This window comes from Halictus rubicundus, chromosome 8 (genome assembly GCF_050948215.1).
Source record: "Halictus rubicundus isolate RS-2024b chromosome 8, iyHalRubi1_principal, whole genome shotgun sequence".
In the NCBI taxonomy this organism is placed as follows: Eukaryota; Metazoa; Arthropoda; class Insecta; order Hymenoptera; family Halictidae; genus Halictus; species Halictus rubicundus.
Genome location: NC_135156.1, coordinates 7389856 through 7415097, shown reverse-complemented (window position 1 = coordinate 7415097; position 25242 = coordinate 7389856). Strand labels below are relative to the sequence as shown.

The 25242-nt window shown below is 39.7% G+C and overlaps 1 protein-coding gene and 1 long non-coding RNA gene across 2 annotated transcripts in view; both read left to right on the top strand.

Annotated features, from left to right (window-relative positions):
• Nucleotides 1–1443: 1443 nt before the first annotated feature.
• Nucleotides 1444–8104, top strand: LOC143356422 (uncharacterized). The gene is made up of 2 exons (XM_076792110.1): nucleotides 1444–1645; nucleotides 7815–8104. Exons 1-2 carry the CDS (start codon nucleotides 1546–1548, stop codon nucleotides 8102–8104), a joined length of 390 nt encoding a protein of 129 aa, XP_076648225.1. The 5' UTR covers nucleotides 1444–1545.
• An 865-nt stretch (nucleotides 8105–8969) lies between these two features.
• LOC143356459 (uncharacterized) overlaps nucleotides 8970–25242 on the top strand; it is a 68877-nt gene continuing 52604 nt past the window's right edge. Inside the window, exon 1 of the long non-coding RNA XR_013082672.1 lies at nucleotides 8970–9207. This is a non-coding gene — a long non-coding RNA (uncharacterized LOC143356459). The remainder of the gene's footprint in view (nucleotides 9208–25242) is intronic.

Below are 25242 nucleotides of genomic sequence, written 5' to 3'. Positions count from 1 at the left end.
GCAGCCAGCCATGCACTGGAAATTTAATTGGACATTCGTTTTAGTTTAACCTTAGCGTGGCTCACGGTAAATTGCGATTCGCTCGTTGAGGTCTCGTCGCAGATAACATCACGCGATTACGGCTTCCGTGACCCTGCGAGCACGCGAAGTGCGGAAGGTTTCTTCAAATGAAGACACGTGCCACTAGAAAGACAAATGCGTTGCTTATGGAATCGTTGAGATTTTAATGACATATTGATTCGCCGTCTTCCAACCACAGAAAACACATACACACGTATGCAGGCGTTGATACGTGTGTATATACGTTTAGGAAGTCTGACGGACCACTTTCCGTTTACTAATTTCGATCCTAAGCTGCTCCGATGAAGTGATGAGGGAGCTTTATGGCTCTATATACCAAATGATTCATAACAGAATTAATGTATCATACAATGTTTGATTTGAAAAGAAATATGAAACTTTCACTCTGGAAATACAAAACAGAGCTGTATCAGAATTTAACACAACTAAACAATTTTACTTTTCCTAACTTCTTAAAAACTTTTCGAGGATCCAAAAATTAATTAGATAGATATCTATGTTTTTTCAATGTATGCTTAACGAATAGACACAAATTCGTAGTATCTGGCAGCAAGCGTTTTGTAAAAATAACACTTAGTTAAGTAGTAGCTTAGATAATAACAACAAACAATGTGTGAGATTATTTAATTCGTGAGGTTATTCTGACACAAAGAACTCACGCATTTGATTTCCTGTTGCAGACACCTGATTGGTATACATTTTGCTTTACACGTTCATGTAGCGTTCACGAAAGGCGGCGTTCCATATTTCAGTTATGTTAAGGATACGTTTTCTGAAAAATTATGCACGGCGAATTGGTGCGAAACCACAGGGCGAAGACTGATACAGGAGCAGGTTCATGAGTTGCACCTGCGACACGATGCAGAACTAATCATCTTGTTCAATTGGAAGTACAGCCGGAAGAAAAATTTGTCGAACCAGAAAATCAAATTTTGCAATATAAATAAATAAATACTCGTCAAGTCATTTTCGATTGTAATGGAAAAAATGCAACGAAAGAATAACTTTGCATTCGTTCCGTAAAGGAATTAAAAGTAATTATAGGTCTCAAGAAATTTACGACTGTAGAATCAAAATTGTATGGACTTCATTAATAGCCAAGGACAATGAGCGTTTTGCACGAAAAACGTATATTCTACATAATTAAGGGTTTTGATGACAACAAAAATCCGAAATGATACGGATTTCTCTTGTGATCGTTATCGTAGTTTTGAATTTTCGGAGGGTTGCACTTTCGGAGGTAGTGCAACCCTTCCTCTTGAGTGCATGCAATGAGGATAACCGCGATCGCATAATGGTTTCCCCGCAGCTTGTTTTGCGCGTTATAGCGCGTACTTTAATACAACAAAATTGCAGGTCTGCGGTCCGGGCAAGGGTGAATTTCATACACCTGGATGATTTTATACACCTGCAGAGCGGCGAGCGACCAAAAGTGCAGCGGCATCCTCGAGAGCGTAAACTAGCATGCCTCGAGTCGTGCGACTGCGGACGAGGAAGAGCAAACCGAGACGAAAATTAATGCGCGCTGCTTATAAATATTTTTGCCATCGAACGAGACCGACACGTGAGTCCGGAAATATTTGTTCTGCTACATAAGTTCCAGACGTACATTTGTACCACTAAGGGGCGCAATCGCATATACAGGCTGTTGCGAAATGGGCGACGCATGTGTAACTCGAAAATAAAGAAAAGTTGCTCTTTTCGGTATCGTAGCATGAAAATTCTTCAGATACGTGTGCGTTGGTACATACAAAAAGATAAAAGCGAGTCATAAACATACCAATTTGTGGCGAATTTATTTATAAATCTTTCGAAAACGAAGCTTTAAATAATCAATTTTTATTCTATTTTGTTTGGCTTATTGAATATCTTGCACGCTAAAAAAGTTCTTTGTTAGTGCTGGACAATTTTTAGTTAGACAAAAATTATAGACGATTCTATACATTTTTCTGATATTATTATTACACAATGAATATTAAAGGAGCTTACGTAGACGCTGTCCGAAACGGTGTCGATTGATTATCATTTACGAAACACGCAATATGTACGGTCACATTTTCCCAAGGGATTAATTAAGACGGTTGATACAGAATTATATTAGGCTCGCATTAAAAGATCGGTAGTCCCTTTTTCCTTGCACCACATTTCAAATTCATTAGTATACCTCTTCGCACTTCCTGTATGAAATTAAGCCACTCGTAATTAGAATGATATCTCGCTGGAGAAGTGGTACATCGCATAATGAACAAAAATTACTTACAACTTAATGCGCGAATATATTTCGCGTGAAACGTATTACGTGTTGTGCTATCTTAATAAGAATCTTGCTTTGCTCGGTTTGTCAACGGTGCAGACGGCACACATTGACAATTAAAAAATAATAAAACTCTTTTCATAAACGATAATCCAACGAGCTTAGACTACAACAAAGAGTAAAAGTGAAATAATAGTAGGAGATAGAGTAGGAATAATAGGAGACTCAGAGACTCGCGTTTATGGTTGTACGCCTTCAAAATCAATTATACATCCCAGGCAGTAAATTTCGACGGTGAAAAATAATTTGACTGCGACTCGCGGCGGTTTTCGAATTGAAGCGGTGGTAAACGCGTGCCGCGAGAAGCAACTTTCTAAGGACGCAAGATTCATCGGTATCATCCGAGCCACACGGGACACCGGAGCATAAAAAAAATCATTTAGTGATTACACCTGCAACGTTCGGGTTGCACCTGGAACTGTGCGTCCAACATCGAACGGAAGATGGGGGGAGAGAGAGGGGGGAGAGGGGACATATATCCAGAGCTATTCTCTGCTTTTCCACGACGATACGTATCGAAACGTAGGAAGTAAAAGTATACGAAATCGTACGGAACGATCCAGGTGAAACGGTCCCAGAGTCCGCAGGTGAACGAGAGCCTGAGTCAAAAGGACAAGAGAGTCCCGTTGTTGGTCGCCGATGTGCAAAGGAGTAGGGGGCCTGAGCGTCTCTCGGAGTTTGGTTAATCCAGCTGGAAAAGGAAGAAAGGAGATCAACGAATCCTCTCTCCCTTCCATCCCCCACCCCGCCCCACCCCATCCCGCTTACTACTTCCATTTCTTCTTTCCGCCCCACGAACATGGCCCCCTGTTCCTCTTTGCTGAACTTCCCGGCGAACGCTGCTACCCTTTAAAAAAAGAATCTCGTCGACAGATATGATTAATCGATATGTATCGGACTTCCGTCTAGCAGTTCCGAGTCTCGACGTAGAAGAACATCCAGACGACTACGAGCCGTTTTTTTTTTTTTAATCTGAGCGCATTTGCATGCGACGAAAGACTGGTGCGGAGCCCAGTCAACTAACTGTTCGCCGTAATTATGACACGTTTGTTCGAGCAAGTGTCGCCTAATTGTTACTGACAACCTGATTTCGTTTCCAAAGATACCGGAAATATACAGGGGGACGTTTCGTGGATTTATTCGCGACGTGGAACCTTCTTTTTTCTTTCTGGAAAGAAATTTTTATTTTTCGAAAAATATTTATAGCGACCGTTACGAATACATAGGATAGCAACTTATTGAATAGTAACATGTTGGTATATTAATTATGAGTGTTATTTTGAAAATCTTTAACCCGGCAATTTCATTCGAAGAAGTTGTGTTAATTATTGAATTTAGATTGTTTATAAAAGTTCTTCTACTGCTTCGTCATGCTACCTAAATTTCTTTATGATTATCACATAAAGGAGATATTTTTAGAAAATATTAATAAGAGGATGCGTAGAAAATATCAATAAGTTCTTACCAAATATAAAATAATGAAGGAATGAGAATAAACGCTTAGGTAATTCGTTCGACAATCAAATTCATGATATTGTTCGAATATTTTCTGCCAGAGGTAGCGCATCAATTTCCGTCGGTACAGTCTCTTCTCGATATATGTTGCAAATAAAAGCTGATAAAAGTCGCAAGACTATCCCTCGAAGCTCGAGAGGCCTCGGACACGCCGAGGAGTGTAAATATAATACGGGTCAGGTACGACGTTGAGCGTAGATCAAAGAATCTCCTGGACGATATATGTCGTTGGAAAGACCCGTGTTATAGACATATATTGAGAAAACACTGTAGCCTCGCTCGTTGCAACCTCGTTAATTGCACGGAATCCTCATTCGTTGCACACTAGCGACTCCTACCGCGAGTTGTCAGAAATTCTGGGATCCGTGGTGGGGATTATGGCAACTACGTAATAGTAGCTTAGGGACTGGGGATGTACGGGGTGGTTACCTCTTTCGTTGTACAACCCCGATTTATGCTCGTGTTTTCGGTCACATTTGGTGCAACGAGCGAGCTTCTACTGTACAGTAGTCCTTCAAATGTATCCCTTACTTCAGGTAGTTGAAATTGTTCTGCTTTCTACCGGTGGTATCGCAACCATACTCGAGAACACCTCTCCCCAGAGCGTCCCTTAATTACGCACTTCCGACTTCTCTCCTCCGCGTTGTATTAAAACCGAAGTTATGTCCTCTCCACAGTTCTCGTACAATAGTCAATGTTCATTTGTTCGCCAACTGTTACTGATTGGGAGGTCCCGCATACGGTGCATTTATCGGCACGCAGCGCGTACGAAAAAGTCGAGCGAACGAGAGAAAAGGCGCCACGGAAGGAGTACAAAGCGCAACACGTGTTCAACGCGCAAATCGGCGACCGCGGAGAACGTACGGAGCAACATTTAACTTCTGCAAATTAGTCGATAGAGGTCGGACACTGGCCAGTGAGAATGAAAACAAAAACAAATGCGCTCTAGAGGTTGCAACGATGCCAGGTGCACGGCACGTGAACCACGTAAATATCATATTTGGTTTCATTTTAATCAGAAAAATGCCACGAATATGTTGGTAAAAGTTTCATAAAAGAATAAAGAAGTTTTGTAATTGGGTTAGTAGTGGTCTTCTGGTCTCACACCCTCACAAGCTTCAGTCGCTCACCGCGGTCATGTGAGTTTTTCCACTGACTTCGAATTGTAAGGTTGGCACTGTCATACAACGAGAATTCGCTGTATCTAGTTAGTGTCGTCAGATGATGGGAGGGAGCACGAATCGAGGGGAACAAGTTACCCCCTCTCTGCCACTGCCGGAGTAGGCAGGGCGGAGACGGAACGCGTCACGTGACCGAGTCGCGACGACAGCGCGGTAGAAGGGGAAATTAGAGTGGGGGAACAAGTCTTGATCTGGCAACTCTGTATCCGGGTAGCTCCGGATATATACTACTAGTATTCGGGTAGTATATAGAAAATTTTTATTACGCATGAAGATCCTCTATAAAATACGAGAAAGCAGCGAAACTAAAATAGGAGAAGCACGACGCTCTTCGTTTTTCGTCGGATTGACGATCACTTATCGGGTCGCGTGGAAGCGACAGACACGCTCCCTCTTTTTTACCTTCGATATTCAGTGGGCTCTTCCACTACGCGGTATAACCACCATAAACCGTGGCCCATGAAAAGGAACGGGTTAAGACCTTGGCTCCTTTGGTAAAAGAAGATCGCGAATTCGCAGCTGTCGCTCTCACAGCACCTGCCCTCTCCTACAATCAATCCTTTCTCGTGCGTGTGCGTGCAGGTTTCGGGCCGCGTGTGCGTAGACCCCGCGTATAAGATTTTACCTGTTTACCTGCAGGCTGGCCTGGGCTACATGCGTACAAGTACGATTTTACTGGCCGCATCATACCCAGGCGAGAAGCGAGAAGGATGCTGGGTACATATGGCAGAGGTTAAGAGGGAGAGGATACATGTATCCGATCTACAAGTCGGGTAGACCGCTTCTTTTTTTCTTCTGTTCTTTTGTTCTTTTTTGTCGCTGTGTTTTGTTACACGGTCCTATAATCTGTTCTTGATACGCGGTGCTGACGGTTAAGGTGCCAGCCAAGTTCATGGACATCACCTTGTCTCGAGTTACCGCCAGGATTAAGACATTTCAATTTCGTTTATCTCGAATTATCCACACAATTACGAGCTCAAAACTTTATCGTTTACGATTTACTTTAGTATTCTCGTGATCGTAAAAATACGTTCATGGAGTCGACTACTCAACCATTTCTTGGAACGCGTAACGAAACTCGTTAAAAATACGAATAGATAAATGATAGTAATAAATTTTTTAAATATTAACTGTGGGGTCATTAGCGACCACGTTGGCTTACAATACTCTCTTACAACGATTTAGTCTAACATCGCAATTAGGGACTCAGGACAGCCAACCTCCACGCGCTGAAACGGCGGAAAAGAAATGATCTCTTCTATTAGGGACCCTGTTTGATATCTCAGAAAGATTTTTTCAAACGTTCGTGGTACGAATATTTTTACAAAAGAATGTGAAACAGTCACTTTTCTAGTTGCTCGTAGATTCGGTGTTAATATCGCGGCATAAGTCTAACCACTTAAAACAGGCTGAGTTATATTGAATAATAAAGCTCGTCATTAGCATGCATAAAATACGCCTATAACGTGGCAGAAGGTCAAAATGAATTGCTAAAAAATTCCATGTATTTTTAGCAGGTGGTTATAAAAATTAATCAGAATTTATGAGTCTGCTCGAAATTTGTCTCGGAATATTTCAAGATAAAACGTTTTTAAACTTTCCGTCGTATGTTGAACGTTTTTAAGTGTATATTTGCAGTTTAATGTTGATTAAACTATCTGACGTGTTCTAACACTGAAACATTTTGTCCAATCTGGTTGTACAGGCTTTATTAACAGAAATCTAAGTAATTTTTGTGCGTTGGCATTCTTTTTATTGATTCTTTTTTTCACATAATGCTACAACTTGAAAATATATACAGCTGCGGCAATTTCAAGTTATTATACTCGAGATACTCCTGTTATATGCTTGTTAGCGGTTCTTCAAACGTCATTTACACGATCCTCTTGACTTCACAATTGTCGTTTGCCTTTGTGGACGGTACTGAATCGATTACCAACTATATTTAAATTCATCAACCCATTGAAAGTTGAGCATGGAAATCAGGATCGATTGACTCCATACAAAACACGTAATTTTTCGCGGAAGAGCCAGGGTGTACATTTTTTTTATCTAATACTGCAAACTTTACGAAAAATTCGTGTTTCATGGTAATTGAAACAGGTGTCAGACAATAAATGCTCTAAAATGTATCAGTTGTCTACTGTCTTATGAATTCAATTGCAAAAAAATAACTTTTTTTGATAAAAAAACAAATTTGTGTGACATTTTCATGTAAAAATGAAAATACTTGTTCAATTGTTAAATATTCTAGAATGGATTTAAATGATTATTTAATCACTGTATTGCTAATACAGTGTTAAGAAGTTTTAGTAAAATCATGTATTTATTAAATATAAACTGTTTCAATTATTGAATGAAATTTATGTTGCCACAATATATATTTTCTTAATCAACATTTACTGTATGATTGAATAATATGTACCGGTTGAAACACATTATTGAAAATATAAACATGTTTACAATAGAAGTACGCCCCCTGCCGAGGACGCGAAGCGACTATATATAATCCTCTTGAAGCTGATGTTTCAGCTTCCTGTATTAAAGTATACCGAAAGTATATTATTCACGTTGGCGTATCGACTTACTAATATCAAATCGAGTGTTAACAGAATTATGAAACAAATTTACATGTTGACGCATTGACTTCCCAATATAAAATGAGGCGTGAAAAGAATTATGGTAACAAATACTTCATCGAACGTTCTTCTTTCACCCGTCAGATACTCTCGGATCGAACAAGGAGACGTCACCGAAGACAATCAAAACAGAGGACCATGTATTTTTCGAATTGCACGAGTCTCGGACATCGCACAGTGTCAATGCCACGAAATCAGGATGCAGACCATGTCCAACTACTTGGAAGAAACAATTTCTGAAAGACACCATGTTCTCAAATACCCAAGGTAACGGGACAATGCGTTCGTCCCGAACAATGTTCCGAGCAACGTCGAACGCTGTTGCAGAAACGAGCAGAAACGTAAATGCACAGGCACACGCGACACGATGGTAGGGGGTGTCGTTCACCTTCTTTTTCTTCGTTGGTCACGTGAATCGGCCTTAAGAGGCGAGGTAATGCGGCCGAAGCCATCTGCCCTCGGATTGCGTGTCCAGGAGAGAGAGAGACGAATAAAAATCAGGCCCGAAAGCATTATCCAGCTGGCACGCGTCTACCTCGCAGTCATTATCTTCAAACAGGATCAGATCGCGAGGACTCCACGGCATTTCTTCTTCTTTCTCCACCTCACCGCGTTGCAGCTCCTTCTGCTTCGACCTAGCTCTCCCTGTGCCTCGTGCTCCTCTTGTTGCCCAGAAACACCTGCTGCCCCCATTCTGCTGTGTTTTCATTCTGGAAGGCCTCCGCAAGACATCGTATTCCTGGTTCCAGCTTGTTTAGAATCGGTTTCGATTTCCGTTTACGAGATTAGCCATTTTGAGAACCACCGGAAAGCTGTCAGCCAATTGCGGTCAATGCTGCACGCAGGTACCTGCATATAGTGTCCTTCAATTTTGAGGTGAAGAACAAGTTAGCTAGGAAGCTAATGCTCCAAGCGTTATTTACTATCAAAGAATAATATGGCATCAATAATTCCGTATATTATCCTTCTAGTTTGACGTTATTCTAAGCTGATACTCTAAGCTATATGAAGAAGCAACGGAAGGGTACCAAGCCATGAATGAATTTTGTCACTAGTCTATTCTTTTACACAGAATTATTAAAATAAAATGTCTAGAAAGAAAGAAACACCTGTGAACAATATTGAAGACACCTTATAATTTTGTATTCAATATTAAGACATCTTATAATTTTGTATTGGAAGGTAATTTCGAGAAGAGGAGGGCATACGGACGAAATAGTAATTGGAATATTTCTACGTCGTTTGGTGACAAGTATCTGTGTCAGAAATACAGTGAATTCTCGATATATGTCAACACAACACGGGGCTTGCCAGCGTCGTGTATCGTCCAGGAGACATACCCGAGCCCTGTTATGTTTACACTCCACGGCGTCCGAGGCCTCCTCGCATACCCCGCGGTAGTGGGGATAACTCCGCGACGTTTATTATCCAGGCCTCGGCGACATATATAGAGAAATCACTGTAGTCGCCGTGCTAAGTGTCCGGATTATTCATGGATTGAATTGTGTTTTTGAATTTGTGTTTATGCTGCAGCACTTTGGACAGGGGTGCACGTTGACGAAGGATGAAACATCAGGAGTTGAGAATCATCGGAGAGGATCGAGCCTTCGGCCGAGATGCGTTCTTTAAATCGATGAGCCTCAAAGCCGCGCAAGATGTCGGGCATTTAAACAGCCTGGGCTTTTAATGCGAGCGTGGTAACAGTGAATTCTTGGTATATATATGCAGTGTATATACGAGCGATATTTTCCTTTCCAAGTTTGCCGTGTTAATCGTCGGTAGACCTTCTTTTTCGTCCTCAATTATGGACAGCTGAGTAACGGTGGAAGCCACGGGCAAGAGACAGATGTCGGGTGAACGAATCCGCGTTAATTTTGACAACAAATACAGGCCGCCACTTTTTGCCGGTTCCCTGTTATTAAACCGGAGTGTTTCAGCATTTCCCGGCAGACGGCCGAGAATCTTGTTCCCCAAACAAAAATGAGAAGAAGAATCAAATGTAAACACGAGTTGGCAGTCAAGGATTTATTCGAATATTGCCAGGTAAACACAAAACAACAATATATATATATATATATATATATATATATATATATATATATATATATGTGGTCTGTTGTTTTAATACAGCAGAAGAACAGAAGAGAAATATTATTGGAAAAGAATGAAATGTAAACGTTGGCTAGTAGTAGTAGATTTATTCGAGTACATTGCGAGACAAATACGAAATAGTAATACTGTCATTTTAATAGACCAGAGATACAGAATCAGAGAATATTATTTTATCTTCTTATAGAAGTTGTGTGTTTTACTATTTTAGATCATATAGCGTTTGAAATTCCCACGTTTAGTTCAAAATAAAGAGAAAAGGCTTTCTCAGAAAGGATAAGATATATCATAGAAATGAAGAGAAAGATAAATACACCTACAGTAACCGGATACTAAAGTAGATACTTACCTATGTAGGGTAGATTGCTTGAGTTTCAACTTTAACTGGGATCATTTGCTACATCGTATCCTGTAGCAAACAAAACGGGGTATTCTTGGCACAGCAGAGAAGACCCAGGCAAGATAGTCTCGGGAACAAACGAAGATCTACAATATTAACACTATATAGAAAGAAGGTTGATCCTTCGCATGATCTAGTCAGATTTTGTACGGGACCCTTAATTTTCAAAGTAAATAGAAAAATGTCCGCGGAAATTGGTGCCTTAAAGGCACTGTGATGAAAGTTTATTAATTTATAAAAACACACACCATTGTATTTGGGTCTAAACTATCGTTCCACAAGTGTTACGTTTAAAGTTTGATATAATTTTCAAAATTAAAGGATGTTTTGAGGATTGAAGGGTGATGAGGAGAAACTATAACTAAAATTAAACTATTTTGTGTTCAATGCTGTCTATTAGTTATCGAAATGCAAAATTGGTGTTGGGCAATATCATTACATCATACGCTTCACGAAACAATTTATAAAAATTGTTTAAATCCTTTAGTTCGCGAAAACTGAAAGAAAAAAACAACAAAGTAACAAATTTATTGAATAATTTCCTGCGAATGTATCTTTACAATCTCAACAGTTGTAAATAAACAAATTTGGAGTAGTTTTATTGTTAAAAACGCATCGAAACAAGTAAGACACCGCGAGGGATCAGAAAACGGATCCAGTACAGAACCGTGCCTTAAAGCGACGAAAACCGCAATTATTTTTGCACCGACATAGTAGAGGTAGGAAGAATAATGTCCGGTTGCGCATGAAAATGGCGTAGCAGAAGCAACGTCCGTCCAATTATGAGGCAGGACGTTTTCCCAGGCTCGACAGTGTCAAATCTACCAAACTCCAATTTGTCCTATCGTTAGCCATCATTGTGACCCGGTCGGTTTCGGATTGAATCCTTTGTGCGCCCATGGAATGTAATCCTTTCTTTTTCCCGGGCTAAATCCTCCTAATGATCTTGCGAAGCGACCCAGAGGGAGACTGTTTGCCCGTGCCGCTAATGACCGGGTTAGGTGATTCTTTGCTTCCTGCACGCGAGGAGGAACATCGGCGAGGCAGTTCTCGCACCCAAAAATCAACCGTCTTCGCAGAACGACCTCGTGCAATCCGCAATTAACCGGCGGGCATTTCGTGGAGGCAGGTGAACTCACCCCGAAGCTCCCGTTACAACGACACGATGGAGGGACGCGACGCGCAGATGACGCGCCCCTGTGGAAAACGCTATTTCGCAACCTGCGAATCCCGTCGTTCGTGACACTCGCGACCGCGTGCGTGAGTATGGCTGTTGTGCGTAAACGCATGTCGTTTAACAATCGCGTGTCGCGTCGCTACCTATACACCGTGTACCTGTTGACGCGTCCCGCAATTATTTCTTTCACCCACAGAGTGAGTTGTTACGCTGCGAGTGGGGCGTCGGGGCGCCACTTAAACGGACCATTGTTCATACCATTTTTTCAAGACTGTCTGTTTCCTAGGATACGATTTTTAACAAATTAAAAAAGAAATTAGACATGTCATGAAAATATTAGGGGTAAGTAATCAATTATTTGCAGAGAATTTTTTTTGCCTTTAATTCTGTACCGATCGTTGAAGAGGAAACACGTATTCTTTTACAGTTTTCGGTAAAGCAGCCTGTGTTCAAAATATTCTAAAAAGTATAATTTTATTTTACAACCCTGTAATAAAATGGCGGCGTCCGTACCGTCCGAGGATCATATTCATGTATTGAATATGATGTTGACCTTCATATGTATTGAAGGTCAACAAGTGTCAACGTTGGTTCAGAAGGTTTGCTGCTGGTGATTATGATCTCTCTGACAGGCCTCGAAGTGGACGACCAGTTGAATTTGATAATGACATCCTAAAATCTCTAGTGGAAGCTGATCCAAAATTAAGTATACAAGAAGTTGTGTACCGCATCAATTATCTAAGACCAACAAGAATATTCGTCGATCAATTTGCACTTCATTGCTATCCAGATTTCGTAGAGATCCATTTCTTAGCAGAATCGTTACTGGAGATGAAAAATGGATTCTTTATGATAACATAAGACGTTCCAAGAAATGGTTTTCTGCAAGTCAAACCGCAATATCAACCCCTGAACCTAGCTTATCACTTAGAAATGTGTTACTGTGCATTTGGTGGGACTGTCGTGGCATAATTCACTTTGAGTTGTTGAAACCTGGAGAAACAGTTACTGCTGAGTTGTATTGTCAGTAATTACAACGGCTGTATTCAGAACTATTGAAAAAGAGGGCATCTTTAGTCCACAGAAAAGGTGTAATACTGCAAATTGACAATGCCCGGCCCCATACAGTGAAACTTGGTCAGGAAAAATTCAAAGAATTGTATATACTTACCGGATATTGCTCCCTCTGAAAATTATCTTTTCAGATCTCTGGAGCATTATTTAAGAAACAAAACAAACACTTCTGTAGAAGATAAGGAGGCACCTTGAGTCATATTTTGCTTGACGAACCCTGGATTTCTATAAGAGTGGGATTGAAAATTTGCAGGAAAGATGGCAAACTGTCCTTGATAATGATGGAGATTATATAATAAATGAAGAAATAAAAACTTGAATTTACTGCAAAGTTTGTTTTAGATTCCAAAATAATTGATTACTTATGGTTCCCCCTAATATTTATTTCACCGAGGCCGGAATATCAGCAAATATTCGCCTGTCGAAAGAAGTCAATCTCGCTGCAAATTATATACATTTATTACACTAACGCAAAAAGTAGCGGCAGACAAATTCCGTAATTTCGACGGTCATAAATAAGAGTAAGAATTATGGGAAGAGGACACACTGGAATAATTTACCGTGGCAGAACGACGTCGTCGAAAACGAAAGTGTTCATCGAACAACATGTCGCCGCGGCTGGACCCAGCTGCCCCGAATTTCATTGAACGCGTGTCACTCGATCGTCGGAGACACTGCCGATTTCTTCGTGGTTGATTCGCATCCTCCGGCTGCTGGCCGTAATTTCCACGCGCGTTACACTCCCGTGACTGGTTCTCTAATTGTCCGCGCGTATAAGCACAGGCTTGTACAAGAACATAACACGCAGAAGATGTAATTTCCGACACGTATTTCCACCGGAAACGTGGCACGGAATACTAAGCGGCACAAAACTGTCAAGATAATCGATGGACTCGTCGCTTTCAACCCCCCCCCCTTTCGATCGTCATCCATTGACGGTTGGATCACTGGAATTTAATTTCAAATCGCGATGCTGCTTTCCGTTAACTATCATGCACTTCTCGGAAATGTTAGCTATAGCGAGCTCTTCCGATTAGTATACGCTTTCCCGCGCTCCGTTCATGGCTTTTAAACGTCACAGTGACAATTAAGAAAACGATACCCCTGATACAATTGAAATCCTTGAAATCGGTACTGTTATCACCAGGTTTACGGGACCCGTCACAATGGCGGATTCTGATATTTTTAGTTTACGATTATCGAGAATCTGCGTGGCATTTATTTCTTTAGATATATATTATTTTAAAAATGGATAAAAACCTAGATAGACACATTCTTCTTATTTTTATAAAGCAATGTAAAATACTCACTTTTAGTGCTCCGTAAATCTAGTGTTAAGCTGGGATCGAAAGAGTTCTAATTTAGTTTTTTAAAAAAATTGTTTTAATATTATAATTGTCCATGAGAAGAGAAGGCTATAAAATGAATCTGCATAGGATGCGTTCACACCAACAAATCCTTTTCAATTTGACAATTACAGTGACATTCCTTGAAATCTGCCAATGTCAGAAGATTTCTGCTCTGGCTCCCACGGTACAAAAAAAAATAAATGCTATCTCTTAATAATCTGGGGCGAAGCGGACACGTAACAATCGCAAACGATAAGAGGAACTAAAAAACAGACTAATCTTGAAAAACTTTCCAATACCGGAAACTTTTAATGCGCGTAATCAGTACCATAGCATACCGTACCTATGTTGTATAACAGCAACGAATTTATTTATTATTTCTCTATTTCGTCGAATGTACACGTACGATCGACTCCAGTTTGTCGAGGAGCGTAAAATAAGTAAAGTGAACTTTGCTTTTTGATACGCACACAGAGACGTCTTTGTAATCGTGCTACTTTGCAATCGTACCAGACGAGCGGTAAATTTTTCCGCGGAACGACATGTGTTCGCGATTGCATATGTTTCGCGAGAAAGACGATACCTACACCTATCGTTTGTTTGGACTGCAAGGAAAAAAGTTTCGTGCTACCCAACATAACGGTGGGTTGGTTAGATAATCGCTATCTCGTTTCAATTTGCAACACGTGCGGTCATGCAAGCCGCGAGACTTGGCATTTTGCTTTTTGCGACCTTCTCAATGTGTCCAGTCTATCGGAAGGTTCCGTCCGGTGTCAAAAATAGTGTCTAACAGTAATTACTACAAATTTCAGAGTAATTTTTATTAATTTTTTAATGCAATCTCTGCAAAACCATAACAGAATAATTGAAAAGTTTATTAGCATGTTTTAACTCTCGTAAGAAATGTTTAATTTTGTGATTATTGTATAACATAAATTTAGCTTTTATATATAATTTCTATGTAATTACAGACTAATAAACATTTCTTACGAGAGTTAAAATATGCGTTTACTTAGCCAAAAGTGTTAGTAATAATTATGAAAAAGTTTTAGTATAATCAGAAAATTTATAATGCTTAATAAATATTAATATAAAATTTGTAACATTGAACGAACTGACTGCGAGCAAAGGTGTTGAACTAATTGTAACGTGTATCACATGACATATTTCCCGAGAACGACTACACCTCTATCGTTTGTTTGAATTACAAGGAAAAAAGTTCCTTGACACCCTACGGTGTACTTGTACAAATAATCACTATACACATATACCGTTGCAACTTGCAACTCACATGGTCATGCAAGGCTTGATGCAGCGAGCGATTGACGTATTCGAACGATTGAATGGTCAACTGATTACTGTATCTTCAAAAGTTGTATAAATGTTTCATTAGACAGAAGAAAATTGCGGCTATTATTAAGTATTTTCTCAACTCGACAATGTGTTGGTACAAATCAAGCATTTAAATTATAAAATTAAGTTAAATGTACGAAGATAAATTATTATAACTGTAGTATACTAAAACAACTACGGATTTGATGCATTCGTGACAAACTGAATCGGTAAAGTAGAGACCTGCAAAGACATTTGTAAGAGCACTATTGCGCCATTTTCGGCTGATTAAAGTTATTAAAATAGATAATACATTTTAATTTAACCCTTAAGCGGTGCACTATGTTTACCCAGATTCCAAAGTATCATACTAACAAGACCTTCCCAAAATTCTGTATAAATTTTCTCAGATACCTTTCAGTATAAGAATAGTTTAAGAATAAATGGTCTAAAGAAACATTTGCCATTACAGAAGCAGAAGTTAAAGAAACTTTGTTGGGGTCATAAAAGACCCGAGTATTTCTGTGTCTTGTAGTCGACTTAGAAAATTTTTCTTTCTCGTGAAAATCGGTCTACAAACAACATATCGTATAATTAGGATACAATAGAAATCATATTCAAATTCCGCGTGTTCATATTAAAATGAATGCAAACAGTCGCGTGTTGCGGCGACGCTACGGTAGCGCCGTATTAGGAAACAGTAAGCACTGCGGCATGTAAAACATAATTTGTAAACGTCGGTGAAGTTGGCCAATGAAAATTCGATAAACGGGAAACCAGCCGTCCATTTTCACTGTATCGTGGAAGCGGTGTTGCATTATTCAGCAGGCACTTTTCCTCCCTGGAAGTCTGACAAAAGCGTCGGGGCTCCGCCGCCTATTCCCGTTCATCAACGAGTACAAGAAGAAGACGCTTCTGCTCGGAGCATAGATTATACAACATTTGTACAGATGCTGTCGATTTGGTACCACGCGTAGTTTCTTTCACATCGAAAAAATTAGAGCGGAAGGAGAAACAAGTAGTGGACAAGGGCTTAGAGTTAACATGACAAAGGCTGCCAATTACGGAAGACATTCCGGTTCGAAGTATTAAGGTGTCCTAATTTAAATTCATTTTGCATTACAATTACTTTCGGCCTGTTCCAAAGTTCCAACACCTGAAAAACCCGGAGGACTTCTCCTCTAATGCGCACGTTTATTCCTTAAGGGGCTATTCTGGCTTGGACGGCCATTTTTTTTTAAACAATTTTAGGAATTTTTTTCAGTATAAAACTTCCTGTATTAGCATTCTGCTCGCACATATATGGGTATTTGAAGTGTATAAATTTTAACGTAAAAACAATCGAAATTACACGAGGTATATACAGGGTGTCTCAAAAATGTTGCACTTCTTGAGGTTGTTTGAAGCAACTTTTTCTATTAACGAAAAACACGGACCAATCAGAGCGCGGCAAAAGCAGACGGACTCCGGCATGGCGGCAGGTCTCCTTTAAGCGTGGCGTTGGCATTGGCCGAGCCGGAATCCGTCCGTTGTAGCCGCACTCTGATTGGTCCGTGTTTTTCGTCAATAACTCCTTAACAAAGCCGCGGAGAACATTTTCGCAAAGAAAAAAGTTACTTCAAATGACCTCGGGAACCACCTTTTTCAAGGAAGTACATTTTTGGAACACTATATTTTTTTACAGAGTTGCATTCTTCAAACGCCCGTGACTAAATTAATTTTACGAATTCTAACAAATCCTTCTACACTGACGTTCACGAATATATACTTAAAGCAAAATGCAAAAGAGAAATTAATTTTTTGGACGTTCAAAACGAGAATACCCTGTTATGGTGCAAATTGATGTAGGCTTGTGTCAGAAAGGATTTCAAGGTAATCAGCTTGGTTGTTCTTGTCCTGTAATAATATCCATAATGCTTCACGGAGCGAAGTCACTGCGGACGTTCCTCGTTAACAGAAAACGTCTGAACGCCCCCCTAACTTTCCCAACTCCCTTGCGGTCCAGGGGTGTTTGTATTAGCGGAAGGCAGAAAAAAAAGGTACGACAAAGTTCTTCGTGACCAAGAAACAGATGCGGAGGCGAAGTTACTTCGAGACCCCATGGAAACGGTGGACGCGTGCGTTCTTCCATTTGTCACGGGAAATTCTTGACTCCGCGGGGACATCGTCCCCCTCGGTAAACTCGTTCAGCATAATACGCGACGAAATATGAACGAATGCAGTAAGGCGATTTACCCGCAATTTATTAGGGCAGCATACACCCCCATCATTCCGTACAAATGTGCGGAACTGCGCCATCTTTAATGACTCCTTTCGCCGAAAATTAATACGTTCGTCGTGCCAATTAATTTTCACAGTTAAACTTCAAATTCTATTTCCAAAATAACCAAAATCACCTGCTTGCGTTCCATGAGCCTATTAATATTAAATGAAATGTACGATTAATGTTAAATGAAATACATTGACACGGACAACAAATCATAAATAGGCTGCGGATCTTTTATGCAAAATAAAAATTTTCTAAATCGAAAATATTGTCCTTTTTTCAATAATTGTTAAATTCTCTTAATATCACAGCTCAGTATTAGAGCCCATTCAGTTTTATTATAAATGTATAAAATCCGCAGTCTAATTATAAACAATAAAAGCTGCATAAAAAACATTTGATTACCCACATTTTACAAAGCAGACATTTTAATTTTTCATTTGTGACAATTTTCTGGAAAGTTTTTTGTTCATCTCATAAGTGAGCTAATCGTTCTAACTTCCGTTCTGCTTCTTGAAAAGCTATCACATTTTGAAGGGTGTACGGAGGCTTTGTCAATTGAATTTTTGTAATCGAATTCCAATGAAATTGAACATGAAATACGTGAATTACTTTTAGTATAGAGTATTATGAGAGAATTTTGGGATCCCGAGCCTTGGTCTCAGGTGGATAACGACCCTTTCTTATTGCTGGCACAGCCTTGACACGTGTCTATTATTTGACAAGGATAGTAAACATGGCACATCCAAAGTGAGTGAATTAGACTACTGGCAAGGGACCGGTCGAAGGATCACCAGCCTGCAAAATGGTGTCGGCCAATGTATCCACTACCGGAGCAAGACAAGCTTCATTACCTGCCACTGTATTATTATGAACCTTTCACGAATAAATTAATTCAGTTCTGACTCGATCAATGGCTGCATCTCGTCACCATTGAATATTCTTCAATTAAACATAGCACAGAATGTGGCATTGACTAAACGCTTCAGTTACATATGTAATAATCTACTGTTTTTACTAAATTAATAGTTTTCGTTATCTACAGTATTACAATAAAGTTAATCAAATATTGTAGTTTCGTTTTTAGTAAAGAAAAGTACAATGATCGAATAGTAAAGGTTTTGTGAAAAATAATTAGGAAAGTAGTAAGCTATTATATTACTGCATTAGAAATCGACAGATAAATTTTTGTGTGACACCAGTTCCGGTTTGGAGTTCCATGCGTTGGATATAGCAAGCCGGCAGGTCATTGATCGAGTGATTCCCAGAAATGACCGTATTTAAAATTCGTGATTTCCAAGGTTACGATGCTCTCGATTCTTCGCGACAATTCTCATACTCGTGCTCAATGCATACTTAAGCATCTTCGTTTGAATACGTATAAATGCAGACGAATACGTTAAAACCGAAGAAAAATTATTTTATGTGATCCCAAAGAAACATCACCGAAAGTTAATAATAAAACAAGATTCACCAAATTTCAACTTTTATTCCACAGAATGTGCCAAAGTAGAATATTTTCGAGGATCGAAACATTACAGTAATAAAACAACATTTGCTATACATGTATCTTTGTAAGTTCGAGTAGTTTTTAATCTTTTAGTGTGTAAATAACAATTTCCAGAAATGTCCCATATATTATGAAGATATTGCGAAGCACAAATTTATTGATAACATTAATGTTTCCCTCGTCCCAGTTCGTACAAAATAACTTAATTTATTATTAATTTATGTCCGAAAGGAAATGGACGCCATAATTTGTATACACAATTTGTATTACAATTTTTTCCCTGATCTAAATGAAATTACTGAAATCATTCGTTCCATAAAAGGTTACACTTTTGTCCGTCGAACAGTGTTCTAATAAATATTAAACTGCAAGGAATGAAGTTAAATTAGGGAATTTTATTATTTTACGTAAGGCAAACTAGTTTATTAATAATTTATTCACCATCTAGGATGAACGTTACAATTTATAAACAGTTCATGAAATTTGTATTACAGGGGAAATACAGGGGAAAAAGGTGAAACAGTGAATTTGGAAGGTGTCATATAAGAAAGATTCCTCTAAACAGGGGCACTTGAACATTAGATTAGCATTGCTCTTACAAATCACGCTTATCAGCGTTCATACACGTGTCTTGGCATTTATAGTCTGGACGCGTTCCGATGTTTATCAATGTTTACCCGGCGGGGCCCTCTGTTCGTCGAATAAATTCAGGTCGATACACTCGAAGGCGCCACGGCCGGTGATTAAAAGTTCGAAATCGTTTGTCCGTATCGATGACGGCAGGAGCGGGCCAATGATTAAAAACGCGTGTTGCTCAGTGGACTTTTGACAGCGGGGGACCAGGTCTTTGTAGATTCGCGATAAGGTAGGGTGACTACATTACCATCAAAAAATGGTTTTACATGCCTCAAGTTTTCGTCCTTATATAAGAATATTTTGTCGCTGGTAAAGGACTCATTTGAAAGAAAAAGGTTCAATCTAGTGCCCGCTGGTCAGAAGCTGCCGAGGTTGTGCAGATATTTGGTAATATAAGCGTTAGAAGTAGGCCAAAAATTGCAAGCATTTTTATGCCATTGGATGAGTTTTCTGGATGAAATCGAGAGCAGCGCGCACTAGAAAATATCTCCGGCTACAAATTGACCTATATTTTGTCTTGATTCTCTGCGAAATAAAGCCGAAAAACTTGAAGCACGTTTCTGGCGTCAGAATTCATGATATCGATAATACAGAGCAAAAAATGTGACAAGTTTAGTCAGAGACTTAAGACCCGTCGGATCAAGACCAAGACGGATCTTAAGTCTGTGAATGGAAGTTATTAATTAAAAAGTCACGTGACTATTCCGGGCCCTTAACGATTTCAAAGAGAACCGAGAGACCGGCATGTTTCCCCTTGAATCTCTGCAACTGGTGCAACATGGCGCAAAGCGTGGCGCAACGTGCTGCAACACCCTCGTGGCCGCAACCTGACTCAACTGGAAGCCTCCGGTCACGATCGATGTGATTATTATGGAATGAGAAAATCGCTGGCAAGATTCTAATTGGTCTGTCGGCGATAAATAACAAATTGTGTCCGGTGGATCGCGAAAAGCGAAAACAATGAATCTTCCTGTTACTCGATTACGCGAATCCGAGCAACATAAAAGCTTGGAAACGACAGATGCACCGCACCGTCATGTCGTTACGACACTAGGATAATTGTGGTGCACAATCGAGTGCGTGCGAGATTGTTCCTTGTTGTTTAGAAGAAGGACGAAGATTCTATAACAACTTTGAATTCGTTATCTACAGTCATATTAATATTTATGCCGATACCGTACAGCTAGATTACTCGTCGAATGCCCGTAATAAATTAATCACAATTGCTAATTTTTCTTCGTTGGAAATCTTCTGGCCGTTTCATTGTGTAATTCTCTGGCATAGAGCCTTCGTATTATTCTGCGATGATTCGGTGAAATATTCGACGGCTCTATTAATATTTATTGACCCATATGTTAACTAAATTTCAGCAAGCTGTGTTTAAGTATCCTAGTATGTTGTAAAAGTTAGTTGCATTGAAATTCTGTGGCTGAAGAGACTCTTGCTCAGATAGTTTTATAGACTCGATAATGATATCAATATACTTCACAGATAATACAACTTTGTGTTACAAGATAAATTATCTTGTTCTGCTAATTATGTGAACGTGTTACGCCATGGATAAAATCGATGTCGAAGCTATTATCAAATTATTATAGTTACAAAAACTATATTATAATAAATACCCAACACTAAGGTATTTTTCAAACGACGAACTCCTCCAGGAATAGTAAATTAATTCCATATTATTAATTTAAGCCTTTACGAAATCGATGTTGATAGACTCCCGTGTGTATTCTTTTGGAAATATCAGGTTAATTACGTATTAAATTCTCAAATAAGATTAATTAGGATACACTTGCTACGACAGAGTGTGCCAGAGTTCTTTAAACCGAGAATTCGGGTGGAGTCTCATTCACGGGTGCCAACTGCCGCGCATGCGAACTTCAGGGAACCGCCAACGAAGCCTTGAAGATAATCCTGCTAAAATATTCGCAAAAATACACAACAAAAGAACTTACACGTGACTCGAGAACAAAATGAAATAATAGTATATTTTTCCTCCCTTGGTGGAGCTCATTATTTCAACATTGAAATCAAGATGAACAAGGAACCATTTTATCAAACGCGTGTGCCAAATCAAATTTTCAAACAAAATTGGCAATCGATGATTCAAAAAGAAATTCTTTATCGCACGTGTTATTATGAATGGTTACTGTTACCGTGAATGGTACAATAAAAATTCCAGTTAAAACGCTGCGATAACATCATTCAGACTTTAATGAGTTAGTGCTGTGATATAAAATGGAACACAGGGAAAAACCGTTTTGCCAGATCTATCTAAAAGGGATGTTGAAAAATTTGTGCGAAAATCCTCGGCTTGTCTGGCGGCGGGGAAAGTTTCCCGGTCGAGATCCCCGGTTCCGTACATCCCTTGTTAAAAGGAAACAGCGATTCCCGTCATGGTCGAGCGAACTATGAATTTGCGAGGCGCAAGCGAGCGGAGGAGTCGGTTCGGCCGTGGCTGTTTCGTGCGATGCTACAGACGAAATCAGCGTCTCCTTTTCGGGGGATCTTTAGGGATGAATGCGACCTAGCTCAATCCGACGACCTTCGATCAAGGTGGAACGAACGAAAGTTGGGTATGAGGCTTGCGGGACATGGATGAAGGAGTGGTGTAGCTTCATGGGGAAACATCTCGGGGAATAAAGGTATGGGGACGTCTGTCTCCATGGTGATCCCATCGAGCGGTTCCGAGTACGCGGCACACAGCGGGAAAACGCCCTCCGTCGCGCCTCGATCCCTAGCAGAGCGACGACAGAAGGGTCAAGAAACCTCTTCTGCCGTCTTCCTGATCGCCAAACAGATATACGAGAGACGCCCGGACGAGAGCAGCACCGAAGATATTGCTGCGCGGGAGACAAAGAAATTTTTCAACTCCGTTAATTTCGTGAACAGTCTGCGACCAGGATTTTTTCTCTCTCTCTCTCTCTCTCTCTCTCTCTCTCTCTTCTTTCCCCCCATTCGACGTCTGTCCCCGGTTAGGATGCGTCTCACGGCCAAGGAGACGGAGGAAATTCAAAGAAACCGTTTCGTGGATCGATCCCATGGAACGAAATTTTGAAACTTCTGAATCATTGTTCCCTAGGGAAACAGGTTGTTAACCTTTTGCTGCATCAGTTTTTTCATGGTCACGGTGCATGAGAAAGTCTTCATTCTTAACCGTTCCCTATCAATAAGAAAAAATTTATATTTCTTGTGCGCCTGAGTTTACCTTAACTCTGTATCTGATTTTGCAGCCCTTGGGAACATTAATTTTGAGTCTCGTTTTTGCAAACGAAAGTTTCACTTCAAAATTCTGGGAAAACAGTACGTTGCATTGTTTTTTGACATTTTATGCAAGCTAGATCGGTTCCAGTGTAGATGGGTGCTATACTGTACCATTTTGTAATTTTGAGTAATAGATAGATTGCGGATTTTAGGCGTTTATGACAGAAATGAAACAATAAAAATACTAGAAGAATTTAGGACTGTTAGAGCATTTTTAGTTTGCAGTCTAGTAAATTGATCACTTATTCATAGATAAAACAAAAATGCCAGATTCATCTATTTCTTTCAAGCGAATTTTCATTTTTTTTTAAATTGTCTGTCTAAAGGAGCCAATTTTATTATTTCGGTAATTTTCTTTGCGGACATGTATTCCATTACTTGTTAAATATAATTTAGATCGATTTTTATAAACACGATTTGAAAATGTTCTTTTTTAAGGGAAGTGTGCTATATTTCTTTTTGGAATTGAGTCTTCAAGTGGTTAGACACTATTGCATTTTTCACTTTGTATCTAGCTCCCGTTAAGAACACTAAAGTTTGCAGAAGGAACCGTTAACCACGTTTACGTAAGTGTGACAAATTCAATATTTAAAAATTTCGAGGAAACTTTCCATACGATTCTGCGAATTGTCACGCTAAATCAAGATTGCTATACAATTATCTGGGTTTGTGCTTAGCAAACGGAGAGAATTAAGCTTTATTTGATTAAGAAAAGTTAAATGTGTACGTTGTATGGCTTCTAATGACGCCCACGCAAACTCTATCAACCGATCTGGAGTTGTCGTTCTACTAAACACAAGAATTAGTGTTTAATCGAGGGAATTGAAAACCCTTAAACTCAATTAATTAGGCCCTCTTGATTAGAAGTGACTCATGCGTTTCGCTAAACATGATCGTACGCTTTGATCTTCTTACTCTAATTAATCGCTCGTATAAACACAAACTCATTCATATAGATGGGAATTAATCAATGTTCAATCAATTTTTAATGCATTTGCTTGAGAAAATTATCCGTTCATCGCGTGTACAAAGGTTTCATAATTCGCAATCGATTATATTACAGACATTATACTACGGAACGTGAAACTTTCAGATGACTATAGTAAACTTTTCGTCGACTCGTTTTGTTCCAGAGGTGCCACGGTCACCTTCAGCTTCTCATGGATAAATCTATAATTTTCACGAAATGTTTTACATCAGAATGGAAGAAACAAGACATTTACTTACAAACATCTCGAAACTGCCTTTGAACAATGTTATACCAGATAACAAAATTTTTAATCGACCTGCTAACAACAGAATAATTCAGACTGATTATGTTCCGTAGATTACTCTGTGCCATAGTACTTCAGCAGATACAAAAAGATAATAATCACTACAAATTTTTGTCACGCTATTCAAGTGGATGCTACATTACAATCTACAGACCAACGATGAATCTGATTATGCTATATCTCGTGTTTCGCGCAAGCAGGACAATTGTATTGTACGGTAACAAAATGAACGCTGTTTCGCAGAACTCCGAAATAGGACACAATTCACATTCCGGTGGAGCCTACATCGGCACAGATTTTACAACAAAGCAACATAGTTCAGGCGAGCTGTCCGAAGTGACGCAACGGTTAATTTATTCGTTGGCTTTCCGTGTGTTTCCCCCTTCGGCTCGGGAATCGATAAACCCGTCGATGCGGTTAATTCCCGTCCACATTTCTGCTTGCACGTGCTGAGATGCCTGATCGGCGAGCATGGAGTCCGCGAGCCCCTCATTCACGAATAGTCGCGCCGACATTGTTATCGTGATTCGGATTGCTTAACAAGATTTCACAGCGGTTATCGTCTCGGTACCCGATTAAATTTTATGGTCCATACAGGGGAACCGCCGGCCGCTCAGCGGAGAACCACGTCGGATCCCGTCTGTTTCAATAAACGATCGACAGCGCGAGCCGGCACGAACACAATCCTGCACAACAATATTTCCCCGCTACCTAATCGTTCCCTACGGTGGACTCATTCTATTCGCGGTGGAACAAGTTGTCACGTATATTAGATGGCAGCAAAAGTTCGTGCCGATTACAATTTAAAGTTCCGTCGATCAATTATACAGTCACTACCAGTTTCCACGATTGTTTAATGATTTTCTCAAAACATTCCGCAAAGACCTGGCAGATGAGAATCTAAAATATTAGGACCTTGAATAAGTTCTCGCTGTTTCTTCAAAAATGGCAGTAGCAGTACCCCGTTCGTGGAATTTCGAATGGTAACACACATGCAAGGTAGTAGTGTATCTAACCTTAAATTTCAGTGTATGGTAGTTCACTTTAGTGTAAACAAAGCAATTTTTTCTTAGTTCTGAAAATGTCTACTTTTGTGCCGAATAAAGTGTATTTGC

Coding starts and splice junctions, on each gene's coding strand:
- LOC143356422 (XM_076792110.1), top strand. CDS start 1,546: ATGCCTCGAGTCGTGCGACTGCGGACGAGGAAGAGCAAACCGAGACGA. Junction 1,646..7,814: donor CCATCGAACGAGACCGACAC/GTGAGTCCGGAA, acceptor TTCACCCGTCAG/ATACTCTCGGATCGAACAAG.